This window comes from Dendroctonus ponderosae, unplaced genomic scaffold (assembly GCF_020466585.1).
Source record: "Dendroctonus ponderosae isolate FM_Combo_2020 unplaced genomic scaffold, Dpon_F_20191213v2 Dpon_F_20191213_9, whole genome shotgun sequence".
Lineage (NCBI taxonomy): Eukaryota > Metazoa > Arthropoda > Insecta > Coleoptera > Curculionidae > Dendroctonus > Dendroctonus ponderosae.
The window spans coordinates 1,401,319-1,414,692 of record NW_026019116.1 but is presented as its reverse complement, the minus strand read 5'-3'; the positions used below and the strand labels follow the sequence as shown (position 1 = coordinate 1,414,692).

General features: G+C 39.2%; 1 protein-coding gene across 1 annotated transcript; it reads right to left on the bottom strand.

The window, feature by feature from the left end:
* Positions 1–654: 654 nt before the first annotated feature.
* Positions 655–11,894, bottom strand: LOC109537682 (puromycin-sensitive aminopeptidase). Its single transcript, XM_019904524.2, has 15 exons — positions 11,186–11,894; positions 8,245–8,437; positions 8,071–8,179; positions 7,760–8,010; positions 7,480–7,642; positions 7,043–7,188; positions 6,712–6,958; positions 6,483–6,649; positions 6,251–6,420; positions 5,854–5,990; positions 1,881–2,067; positions 1,521–1,822; positions 1,401–1,470; positions 1,114–1,339; positions 655–1,049 (listed from the first exon to the last, which is right to left on the bottom strand). The coding sequence occupies exons 1-15, from the start codon at positions 11,579–11,581 to the stop codon at positions 952–954; spliced, it is 2,862 nt and encodes a 953-aa protein (XP_019760083.2). The 5' UTR covers positions 11,582–11,894; the 3' UTR covers positions 655–951.
* Positions 11,895–13,374: the final 1,480 nt, after the last annotated feature.

The window sequence follows — 13,374 nt, the reverse complement described above, 5'->3', positions numbered from 1 at the left end:
CAAACCAGTCAATTCTCTCTCCAATGAAACTGAGAAAACTCTTCATTCTCCTGATATTTTCGCATAAAAACGATAATTCGACTTAGTGTTTGGATTGACTTGAAGTGAAAAACGTAGACAAGTACAAAAACGTTTATTTAGCAGGTAACAATGCTAAAAAACATTCCAGTTGGCGTAGATGCACGAGCCAAAATGCACTCATCTGTTGCACATTTATTAAGTGAGTCGGACAGTTCAAAATAGGTGGATTATAGAAATCGAAGTTTTGTCAAACCAGTCAAATTTCCAATGAAACTGTGAAAACTCTTCATTCTCCTGATATTTTCGCATAATAAACGATAATTCGACTTTTAGTGTTTGGATTGACTTGAAGTGAAAAACATAGACAAGTACAAAAACGTTTATTCAGCAGGTCACAATGCTAAAAAACATTCCAGTTGGCGTAGATGCACGAGCCAAAATGCACTCATCTGTTGCACATTTATTAAGTGAGTCGGACAGTTCAAAATAGGTGGATTATAGAAATCGAAGTTTTGTCAAACCAGTCAAATTTCCAATGAAACTGTGAAAACTCTTCATTCTCCTGATATTTTCGCATAATAAACGATAATTCGACTTTTAGTGTTTGGATTGACTTGAAGTGAAAAACATAGACAAGTACAAAAACGTTTATTCAGCAGGTAACAATGCTAAAAAACATTCCAGTTGGCGTAGATGCACGAGCCAAAATGCACTCATCTGTTGCACATTTAATAACTGAGTCGGACAATTCAAAATAGGTGGATTCAATAAAATGCGCGATCACGACCAGACAGAAAAATATCCAACCATGTCAAAAAATATGAAACAAACTCAACAAAATTAAGTACACTAAATCAGTTCTTCATGCACTCACGGAAACACAACGCTAAGTTAAAACTATCCTAGCAAACATCACAAAACGCGTTGCGATTAAGTTAAGTACGCGGCCAGGGCAGCGCTGTCTCGTTGCAGCCACTTTGCATTCAGCCTGATGGTCTCAATCGCCTGCTGAACGGTCCTCTCAGTGCCTGGAACACACGCCAACATCAGCAAAACTCTCCTCTTACCCGATTGGACCCAGTCACAACTTACCAGGTGCCGAATGCTCCTGGAAGAAAGCCTCCACCTCCAAAGCCCGCTCTTCGCTAGTGAAATTTTCGGTCAAATGCTTCACCAGTCTGGTAAGCAAGTACCCTTTAAAGATCTTGTTAATCTTCGGCCAGTTGTCTTTGAAGAAGTCCCAGGCGAGGTCGCGCCCTTTGCAGTTCACCGATGCCGACACAATTACAAACACTTTGTCTTGAGTTCGGACTTCATCCTTGAAACAATCACTTGCTAGGACCTGCTTCGTTGGAAGCCACAGACTGGCGTTTACTTACCGACATGGCAAATTCCAGCACCTGCTTTAACAGTTTCACATCGTTAGCCGATCCCAAAGACCGGCTGATTCTAGAAAAAACACGCATTAGCGACGACCAGGCGCAAACTTGCAAACTTACCGATCCTTTTCCTCGTGCAAATCGGTTGCTCGATACAGTTTGAGTAGAGTGTCGAACTCCTGCTGACCACCTGCCCTCAGCACTGTTCTGTAACAGGCGCTTCGTAAGTCCGCAACTAACACCGTATCGCCCTTAACATGACTCTCCACCCTGCTTCTCGCCTCTTTAATTGTAAGGTCGTCGTCCAGCAGCGCCATTCTACCTAGAATCAGGCTGCGCAGCAGCGTGTCCAAGTGCGTCTCTCCGGAACGACTGTTCCACCCCAAACGTGCGTACACTTTGCTTAGCAACTTCTTCGTATACTGAAAGGTTCAATTCAGACTTCAGTTTGAAGGAGGAGTGAGGAGCCGGAAAACTCACCTGTTCGTATCCATTTCGGTAGGGCGTGTTCCCGAGCAGTTGTGAAAGTCGAACCAAAATATTGCTGATCGACAACCAGACGTTGAAATCGGTCTCATCCTCAAACGCCTGCAAGAACTTGAGGGTTTCTACTGTGCTGGTGTGGCCCGCTTTCACCATGGCAAAAAGATCATCAATCAGCCCCAATCTGAAACGGTTCCACCAATGCACTATCGAATAATTACTAAATGAATGATTGCAACTATCGAATAAAATCATTCGAATGAATTCCTCCATTGAATAGTACCCGCTTCTAGAGCAGTGCAGAAAAGTTACAAATTACATACTTATTAGAGAGTTTTTAGGCCCCTTAAAATTACATTGGCTTTAAACGCTAAACGTTATTAGTTTTTCTCGCTCAACCTGATTTAGAGGTACAAATTTTTGAAGCAGCCACTCTTAACGGCTAAAATCGCTATTAGGGAGTTTTTAGGCCCCTTAATTGCAACACGTTTTACGTTATCCGTTATTCTGAGCATGCGCATTAGTAAAGAAATAACCGTTTACGTTATTAGGTGTTCCTTTATTTACGTACGAGTGGCGGTAACGTTAATAAGCATCACGCTAAAAAGCAAAACGACGATGTTGACATATTTGGCTTATTTCTAATATTATTAATGAAATAAGCGGCTATAATAGATCATGCGCAGTGTTAAAAAAATAAGGTGCTCAGGCAAATAACGTTAAGTACGTTTTTTAGTTTCTGATACCACGTTTGTTGCACTCTTACTAAAATAAACCTCGCTTTACTGTTTTCTCATTCCGTTTTGTTTGGAAAAGTTTCAAAGCTAGTTTAAGTTTGTATTGTTATTAAAGAAGAAGTGGCTAAGATGGATAAAACATTGAAGCTGCCTTTCTGCGCCATCCACATTGAAGCTGCCTTCTTATTAAATCACGATTTAATAAGAGACTTAATTTTACACGACATCTTTGACCCACCTGTTGCAAACCTACTTGCTAATTTTAATTTAGAAAATATTGAGCCCAGAAATCGCTTTACCAATTTTAGGTTTCAGAAGGAATTTATTCCAAACATATTAAATAAAAATTCAAAATAAAATAGTTAGGTTATGGTTTAGAAGTTAGTTAAACTTGTGCTTGCGATGTTAGTAGTGTTGCAACGTTCAAATTTACCCAAAAAATTTCACATAAAATCCGTATTTACGCAATAATGGCATAAACTAATCAATGAAAAAGACTTATTTAAATTAACAAAGATTTCTTATTCTATTATAGCCGCTTATTTTATTAATAATATTAGAAATAAGTCAAATATGTCAACACCGTCGTTCTGCTTTTCAACGTGATGCTTATTAACGTTACCGCCACTCGTACGTAAATAAAGGAACACGTTATCCTCTAATACCGTAAACGGTTATTTCTTTACTAATGCGCATGTTCAGAATAATGGATAACGTAAAACATTTGCAATTAAGGGGCCTAAAAACTCCGTATTTTTTTTTGAAAATACGGTACTTCTTGATGACACCGTCCACAAGCGCCAGAGAGAAACAAGTTCTTTTAAAAATACCAAAATTGGTGGTGCAACATGTGCCATCTGTGGGGTTCCGCTTTTGGCAACGAAACTTGAACCACCGGGAATTTTTTTTGGGAACCAACACAGTTCCGCCGGAGCCTCAAAAATGACCACTCAAAATGACGTGCCTGCAGAAGAAGTCCAGTAGAAAATTGCATCTAGCAGAATTTTATGAAATTGAGTTTCAGTTATGCTGCAGTCACTACACCGCACAACGATACACACACTATTAGTTGCAACACTGGTGAGTGATGCCATACTCGGGAATTTTTACCTAGTTCTAGGGATTTTTCTCAGGCAAAAGGAAACAGAGATTTGTTATAATTATCTAGGAATTTTTTAAAATTTTCGTTTATCTGCAAAAAAAATAATTCTGGGAAGAAAATATCGGACTAGAAGGCTAACAAGTAGAAAAGAACCCCAATTTGAATTAAGAAATGTCAATTAATTAAGAATCGATTACTGAGATCCAAAAATCAATATACTGCAGTGAGTCTGATTTGCAACTGCCCCATTTACATATAAACTTTGTTAAATACCTATTGAAATTACAGCTTGAATTTAAAAGAATAAATAAAAACACAAATTGAAGCAAAATTATGAGATTTTTTTACAATTTTTAAATTTTATACTATACCGTTTGCAATAACCTTTTTTGTTTCATTTATGATGTTTTATTAGACATTTGTATTTATATTTTTTTGAAAATCTAGGGAAAACTAGGAATTTTTAAGTGACCATCTGGAGATTTTAGTTTTACCGACCTGGCATGACTGAACCGGCCATTGTCCAAAAATGTCATTCAACTAAACTTTTAAATTTTGGAGTTTTCAATTTGAAGTCACGGTGACGTTTTCACATTTCTTGAAGATTATCAATCTTTGGTGCGGTATTTTTATTTGATTTGGTTTTAAATCATTGGTTTCATTTGATTACATTTCTACTTCTTCTAACACATCCGCCATTTTTACAAGAATCTGTCCGTGTGTGCGTGTGAGCCCTAGTGCCATGACATCGAATGTCGAAAGCTTTCACATAATTAGATATCACCGGTTAAGCCTTTATACAAAAAGTCACCCTCTCCTGCTACTTCAGTTTCGTCTGAACGATTATTTTCAAAAACTGGACAAGTTACTAACGATCGTCGGAACCGAAAGACATTAATAATCTGTCTTCAAAAGATTAGATACAGTCATATTTAAAGTAATAATGCAAAGTTTGATTTTTAAATATAGATATTTTTCATTTATTTAGGTGATCGGTCGTCCCTTCGAATACTTCTTTGTTTTTACCTCAAAGAACAATTCAAATTAAGCAGTTTGAGGAGAAAAAAATCCTGGATGGTCTATAAATTAAACCAAAAACACTTACAAACTTTAGAAATTTGCTTTCCCAAAACCACTTATTTATGCACGAAAATGAGATTGTATTTGAACGATGGTATTTGCTGGATTATATATTGAGGATACCTTTAAGGTATCAACAATTCATAACTCCACATGCAAATTTGTCGCTTTCGCAAAAGTTTGAGCATCTTTTCAAACGTCGCCCATTAATTGAGGTTAACTAGCGCGTCGATAGTCAGATCGGATTATTTGTCTTTTTCGGGTATTCAACGCAATGTGGTGTTGCCACGTATTTTTGCGATTCTTTCCTTTCGGTTAATTTATTACTGTTTAATTAAAAGTAAAAATTAATTACTTAAAAATGTCTAAATAATATAAACCGACCCAAATTGAATGAACCTACATGCTAGGTACCCAAGGAAACAATTTTCATTAACTTAAACCGTTTTCCGCAGTTTGGCAACACCGCTCAAAATTCAGCCGAAAATTGTGATTTTACACACACTTTATCAGTGTTTTTGACTTAATTTATGGACCCTCCAGGATTTTTTTCCGCCCAAACTGCTTAATTTGAAGTGTCATTTAAGGTAAAAATAGAAAAAACTAAAATTTCTTTATTAATTTTATTTTTGATTTATGGACTCATTTTCCTTTTCTGTTGTTAATTATTCATATTTATTTTATCTCAATGTTGGTATTTACTACTTTTCTTGAAATAAAATAGTAAAATCTCTGCAAATGAGTGGAATTTTCTCCAATTACTAATAATACTTATGCATGGACTTATGCATAAGGCAAAAATAGATAAAACATTCCTTCAATAAATTAATTTAAAAAAAACCAAATTTAACAAATGAATATTGAATATCTTTGCTTCAAAAAGTTGACAATCAATGGATTTAAAATTTGAATTCGTTCATTGCAATCGACTTATCTGATAATTATAAAATAAATCAATAAAACACGGCTATCGAACAACTCAAATGAATTACATTTCAACTTACAACTATCGCATAATTCGATAGTTCCCATCACTAATTCCCGTACTTACCGATCTAAAGGGGGCAGCGTTTTATTCGTAATGGCGGGCACAAATTGCATGAGCATCTCTGCTGAGTACTTTGTACGGTAAAATCCTATGGTGCCCGGATTCACTTTGATCCAGTCAGTCTCTTTTACATCAGGTACCTAAAACCCATCATTTTCAAACGTTGACGAGCTTGCATTCGAACCTAGACATTAAAGCGATCCATACACGTAAGTTGGATGCAGCTACTATATGGGAAAATTTGTGAACAAAGCATATGTTCAATACTGATGGCAAATAATTTCAGTTGATTGGTTTTCCTTGACATGCTGAACAATTTAACCTGATCTGTAATGTCTCGCGTGTATGGGCCGCTTTAGGGCGCAGCCGAAGTACCCCCAACTTACAAAGTAGTACGTACCAAAATTTCGGAAGTTCTCTCAGTTAAAACAGTGGAAACCACCTCCTTTCCGGGGTTGCGTGAGGTAGAAATGGAAATGGGGATCATCCACTTGTAGTCGCCTGACGCAAGCGAACCATCCGCAGTGAATTTGCTCTGTGCAACAGTTAGTTTTGCGCCCTTGCCTTCGCCTGTAAGAATTCCGCACACACGAGTTAAAACGTGTTTTGCTTTCTCCACCCCTTACGCTTACCCAGTGGCGTGCTGCTGACCGAAATCTGCGGAAATCCCATCTGTTGCGTCCAAGTGGACATCACTTGACCCACTGGCTTCTTACTGGCCTCGCCCAGTGCCTCCCACAGGTCTTCAGTAAACGTGTTTTTGTACTGGTGCTTAGTCAAGTACGCGTTCATGCCCTTTCTACAACACAAATAGAGCGATGGTAGAACCAACTACCCTTGAAGCTCATTTGGCCAGTTCACCTAAAATCTTCTTCCCCGATATAGTGGTGGAGCATCCGGATAATGCTGGCGCCCTTGTTGTAGCTGATTTCGTCGAAAATTTCGTCAATTTCGGCCGGATTTTCCACAGGCACTTCGATGGGATGTGAGTTGTTCAAACTGTCCAGTTCCAGCGCTCTAATGTACGAATCGTTGACGAATTGCGTCCAAATGTCGTACTCAGGGAAAATATAGTTTACACATAAAAACTCCACAAAAGTGGCGTATCCTGCAAGCAAAACAACTCAATCAGTGATTTTATGCGAGTTTGCAAACTACAAAAGATGCATAGTACAGTAGGCTTTGCTTGTACCTTCATTCAACCACAAATGCGTCCACCATTCCATCGTCACTAGGTTCCCAAACCATTGATGGGCCAGTTCATGGCCTACAACCAGCGCGATGTTCTGTTTGCTGGCTGCTGAGGTATTCTGAGGGTCCACCAACAAGGTAGTTTCACTATAAAAAGACAGAAAACATTTTACAGTGAAGACAATCAACAAATCTTTTTTCTACGAATTTTGCCCATCCTGTAAAAGAGATTCCTGGCTTTAACAGTGCATAATCAGCGATTAAAGTGCATACCAAGGCGCGCGCTAAAGTAAAAGTGCAAAAAAACGAAAGAAGACTTGCTAACCTTGCAGGAAAACAGTTCGCTTCTATTGCAACAGGCTGCTAACGGTAATCGTGCTGATTATCACAATAATGCCGTGTAACATCCTTCAGTTGAATGGAAAAACACTCACTTACCGGTAAGTCACCAGGCCCCAGTTCTCCATCGCTCCCGCCCCAAAGTCTGCAATGGCAATGAGGTCGATTTTCGGCAACGGGTAAGCAATGTTGAAGTATTCCTTGTAGTAAGGCAACACTTTGGTGGCCACTTCGAGTGCGAAAAGTCCTTGCTCTTTCTTCCCTAAAAATCACACTCACTTAGCCATTTTATGATGGACAACATGCGAAAAATTCATTCATCAGAAAATGTAAATTTGCTCTCTTTGAAAACCCAACCTTCCGTCTTCCATCCACTTACCTTTGGGCGTGTAGACTCGCACCAGCACCCCATCGCTCGAACGATCCTCTACATAGTCGTATTCACCAATCACCACAGCCACCAAGTACGTAGACATGATAGGGGTGGTTTCAAACGTGTACTTAACCAACTGCCCTTTGGGTTCTTCGCTTTTAATGGGCATGTTGGACAGGGCGACTCGGTCTTTCGGCACCACTAGACTGATATCGAACGTGGCCTTTAAGGCCGGCTCGTCCCAGCAGGGAAAACATCTGAAAACAAACCCCCGTTTGACTCAATGGGCTAAAACTAGGGAAACAACAACCACTCACTTTCGGGCATCAGTGGCTTCAAATTGGGTAACAAAAGCGTATGCATCCTGCCCCTTTTCGTTCACATACTTGCTGCGATAGAGACCGGTCATTTCATCGGTAATTTGGCCTGAAAATACACATAATATGGCTCAAACAGTGCTGAATAAGAGCAGTCACCACAAGTCAACTAACCGTTAAAGACAATGTCCAGAGTGTGGGTGCCTTTGGCTATTGGGGAGTCAAACTTCAAGGTAGCCGTTCTGTCGGCCTCGGACATTTCTATGTTACGGGAGTTCTGGGGAGCGATATTCTCGCCGCTGACTTGGGCCATCACCAAGCTCAAATCCACCGCATTGAGGACGATTTTATCCGTCGCTTCATTTACCTAAAGCGATGAGTACTTTATATAAAAAACCGCGTTCCAAATTCAGTTAATTTTGCGCTTTACATACTAGATTTCGTTCTTCAGAGTTACTTGTTACATGCAAAATAGGAATGCGATCTTCATTTGAAGAAATTTTCGCGTAAAATCATAGTACTGAGTTCTCAACTTTTCCTGTTTAGCACGCCTTTAGGCCTTTACATGTGCACTATAAATGAGCCACTTCAAGCGCGCAAAACTAGGAAAACATCCGTAAACGAAACGAAGAACACTTGAGAAATATTTCGAAAAATATCGTTTGTAAACAAAACAGTGCTAGTGTGCAACGACGGTGTTGCTGAACTGCCCAAAAAGTTCCTCTGTGTGTGTATCAGGGTTGGCTTGACATTTTTCAATTGATTTTAATCATGATTTAAATCACTTGACTTTTTTGGAAAAAAATCACGATTTAAATCAAAGTTAATTTTTTCAAGAAACTTTATATTTCCACTCAAAAAATATAAAACAGAACACAAATAATTCTAAGAAATGAAAATGAAAATAGAACACGGTACACGTGAACTTAAAAATTAAACGGTATTAATGGTAAACTCAATAATACTAAAACGGAAATCACTTCTCTTTCTCTTCATTTTCATTATAAAGTCTGAAGAGGAAGAGGAATTGACCATCCGTTAATCGACATGTTAACACTTTTCCCCGAAAGAGATGAAAAACATGCCTCTTTTTCTTCAGTATAAATCTCATCCAAAAGGCTCGATGCGACCGTTTTTTGAGAAGGAGGACTGTATCCAGGTCTCAATAGATGAATAGCTTTCTTGACTTCCAAATTCTCGATACATCTAAAACTTGAGTTTGTGGCAAATATGGCCTTAGCTATTTGTTTGTCAATAAGATGTTTTTCCCCTGCTGAAGTTCGCCTAACAAAATTGGACATTGAGGGTTGGCTTTCACGTTTCTTTCTCTTGGAAGCCGACTCCGTAGTTATTTGCGTGTAAGATGATGGAGATTCTGGAGGTGAGTTGGAGCTTGTCGAGGGAAATATAAAGGAGGAAGAAGCACTCCCAGTCTCAAAAAAGTTGGGCGGAAGATCGATGTTTGCATTTGTTGTTCTGCTTTGTTTGTTTTGATGCCTCTTACAAAAGTCATGGTGTGCCTTCAGTCTTTGTACTATGCCTTGAATTTCTTTCTTACACTGTTTGCTAGTTGCTCTGCATCCTGACTTATTAGAAGAGGTGGTTTTGATGTAAAACTGCCAAATACTGTCTTCTTTTCTTCCAGCCATTGCGTTCTTTTCAAACTGACTTATTATTATTACACAAACACAAAAAATCTACACACTTTTCAACATTAGCCTCCCTTGAAATTTTGTGACAAAATGAATAAAACCGAAGAAAGGCGACGGCATTTATAGATTACGCCGGGCAACGTGCGAAAACGAGTCGCGGGCCGTTGCGACAAGAATTTTCCGTCAAAAATGCGTTCGGACAAGTATTGAATCGGTTCAACTTAGCTTGAATCTTCTAAGCAACAATTGCAATGACTTCAAAACAGCTAATTAAGCGGATTTATCAATTAATTTAATAAAAATAAAAAAAATTGTGATTTTTTTAATGAATTTAAATAAATCAGTGATTTTTTTTTTAATAAACATAAATTTTTGCCGAACACTGATGTGTATGACTGCACTTTTATCAAGTACAATCACAAGAAACGCAACCAGTTTTGATCTTCTTTCATTTTAATTTCCTATACATAAAGGACATTTTTATAAGACATAAAAAATTATGAAGTATTCACTCATCAAGTACAAAGTTTTGGAACATTTGCAACGCCAAAAGCCCAATTTCTCTCAATACGTGGCAACGTCGCATTTTGACAAAATGAGGACGAGTCATTGAACTGCGCCAACACTTTTGGCAAAAACCTCATTTTAACGGGATTAGAAGACACTGGGCGTTGAAACATCATGAGTTGGTGATAAACCACGAATTACCAATAAATAGCCAGGTACAATTCCGCCTCTAAGGAGGAAAAATCGATGTTGCGTTCCCAAATTGAATATTTCTATCGCCTTGAACGAGTTCAATCATAGTAATTCTGGGCGACCAGACCATAGAAAAACGAGCCTTGAACTTGAGAATCACCCTGTATATGTGTGTCTTTCCGCTCGATTGAATCTTCGCCGAAAAGTGCTGAACTTCTTGCATGCAAAATTAGCAAATGTAAACAACTGCGTAGTAGTTTGTGGTACCAATCAAGGCTGTTTGAAGCCCAGTTAAATTTTAGGAGACACCGTACGATAGAATATAAAGGCACTTGCCCGTATACAAGCTACAAAGGAAAAATAGTGGGTTCCCAAAAGGTGCAACAGTTAGATAACGGTCCCTTTTAACCGCACCCCCATCTACCTGGGTTGGATGAATGGCACCCTGTCAGCTCAAAAGGGTTATAAACGGGATTTCCAAAATTGCCTGAGTCACTGGCAAACTTCAGAAAAACAAGATAAACGTTATCAGTGTATTCTCAACGGTAATCCTGTGGTACATTGAGTTTACATTTTAAATTATGCAGCGTAATTGAGAGCCCCGAATGGAAAATCTCCGATGGGGGCGCAAGATAGTGAAAGTCACGCTAACTCTAACCTATCAAAGTGATTGAAATGTGGACCCCCCATTCCAACCTTGAGTGTTTGAAGGGTGGAATCATGTAAACCTGCTCGACATATGGAGCAATCAAACATGAACCTACCTCAATCCTCACTGACTCCTCACCCTTGAACGTGAAGGTGTCAAAGTCCGGCACCAAGCTGAGGTTGTAATGCAGGGGCTTGACGGTCCGGGGCAGCCGCTGGAATGGTCGGGGGGCTTCGGGCATCTTGTTGCGCTCAATTTCAGACGATCCAACGCAAAAATACCGTTTCGAACTTACGGTACGACTCGCGACACTACAAACGCTCCGGTACCCTACTGACACAATGCACGGGCGCAGGCGGAATAGAAATGACTCTTTAACAGGTGGGGGACTGCAGTGACGGCGCGTCGTAGATAACGGGACTTGGGTGCGAATTTTGTGAAGATATCGATTTTTCCCGGGACCAAGACAGGGTGCGCTCACACGGACAAGTCGAGAAAGACTGGCTGACATTGAAAAGGAAAGTCACTGGTGGTGTAATTAATTACCCGCTTAACCAATTCCTAACGGTACTTTGCGGTACGCACGTTTCAAACGGGACAATTTCGCTCACCTGCACGTGCATTTGAGATTGTTTATAAAATTACCGGCGTTTGGCATCCCACGTCATCCGGCCAGTTCGAAAAGCGGCGATGTTGCCGCACTTCACAGAGATTTGGTTTGATTAAACGTACGGTAGCAAAGCCATTACCTGCGTCTACGAAGCGGTCTTACACAATTTAGGCATGTGTAATAGACAATCGATTATACAATAATGTGTGTAGTTGCAGGTGTTTGAGATTAGTTGAGCTCTTCTAGAATTCAGTTAACTATGAATTACACTAATTTTATAAAAATGAACATGTTTTAAGAATAGTTGTGAACTAATGCAGTGAAGATCATGATCAGCTGTTAGCTTAAGGGCTGTTTGCACCGTTCTATATTAAAGCCAAGCTTACATAAACCAACCTTAAAAATTAAGCTCGGCTTTACAGTAAACGGCTTGCACCGTACCATGTTGTTGGCTTTGTTAAGCAGATCTGTTTGCCATATGTGGAATTATGACCGTTTACTGTCATGATACAAAGAATACATGTATTCATTCTATCTATCTTTACATTAGAATTTTTTCGATTGAGAAGATTGATCGAGGGATCAACCTCAGTTTAGAACACGTTTAAGGGCCGTTTGCACCGTTTTATATGAAAGCCAAGCTGACATAAACCAACCTTAAAAATTAAGCTCGGCTTTAAAGTGAACGGCTTGCACCGTACCAATCTGTTGTTGGCTTTGTTAAGCCGGTGTCAAGCAGATCTATTTGCCATATGTGGAATTATGACCGTTTGCTGCCATGATACAATGAATACATGTATTCATTCTATCTATCTTTACATTAGAATTTTTTCGATTGAGAAGATTGATCGAGGGATCAACCTTAGTTTAGAACACGTTGAAGGGCCGTTTGCACCGTTTTATATGAAAGCCAAGCTTACATAAACCAACCTTAAAAATTAAGCTCGGCTTTAAAGTCAACGGCTTGCACCGTACCAATCTGTTGTTGGCTTCGTTAACCCGGTGTCAAGCAGATCTGTTTGCCATACGTGGAATTATGTCCGTTTGCTGCCATGATACAATCAATACATGTATTCAGTCTATCTATCTTTACATTATAATTTTTTCGATTGTGAAGATTGATCGAGGGATTAACCTCAGTTTAGAACACGTTTAAGGGCCGCTTGCACCGTTTTATATGAAAGCTAAGCTTACACAAACCAACCTTAAAAATTAAGCTCGGCTTTAAAGTAAACAGCTTGCACCGTACCAATCTGTTGTTGGCTTTGTTAAGCCGGTATCAAGCAGATCTATTTGCCATATGTGGAATTATGACCGCATACTGTAATGGCTTTCACATCTTTAAGTCAAGCAGGAGAGTCTTCGGTAGCGAACACTAGCTCAATGACATTGCCTCTCTCTTAAGAGTTTTCACCCCTCTTTAACTATGTAAAGTCTTTAAAGCAATCCGCTACGGCAGAAAATCGTACGACGTGACCTGCAGACACTTAAAATGTTAACTTATCATTAGAACCGAGGAACTCACAGGTCAGGATGTGCTTTTAATCGACAAATTGTCTGCAGGGCATGTACACATTCGTATCCAACAGCAATCAGCTCTTAGAAAACATAACCTGCATGTTGAAAAATGTTTAATTTAAGAAAAAGTAAGAACGATGTATCTAATGTAGTGAACAAAATAGTTGCTAACGATA

What these genes read in the sequence shown, in the direction of transcription:
- LOC109537682 (XM_019904524.2), bottom strand. Translation starts at nt 11,581, where the DNA reads ATGTCAGCCAGTCTTTCTCGACTTGTCCGTGTGAGCGCACCCTGTCTT. An exon ending in AGGAGTCAGTGAGGATTGAG is followed by an intron (nt 8,438 to 11,185) that starts GTAGGTTCATGT and finishes TCATCGCTTTAG; the next exon opens with GTAAATGAAGCGACGGATAA. An exon ending in GGTCAGCAGCACGCCACTGG is followed by an intron (nt 6,421 to 6,482) that starts GTAAGCGTAAGG and finishes GAATTCTTACAG; the next exon opens with GCGAAGGCAAGGGCGCAAAA.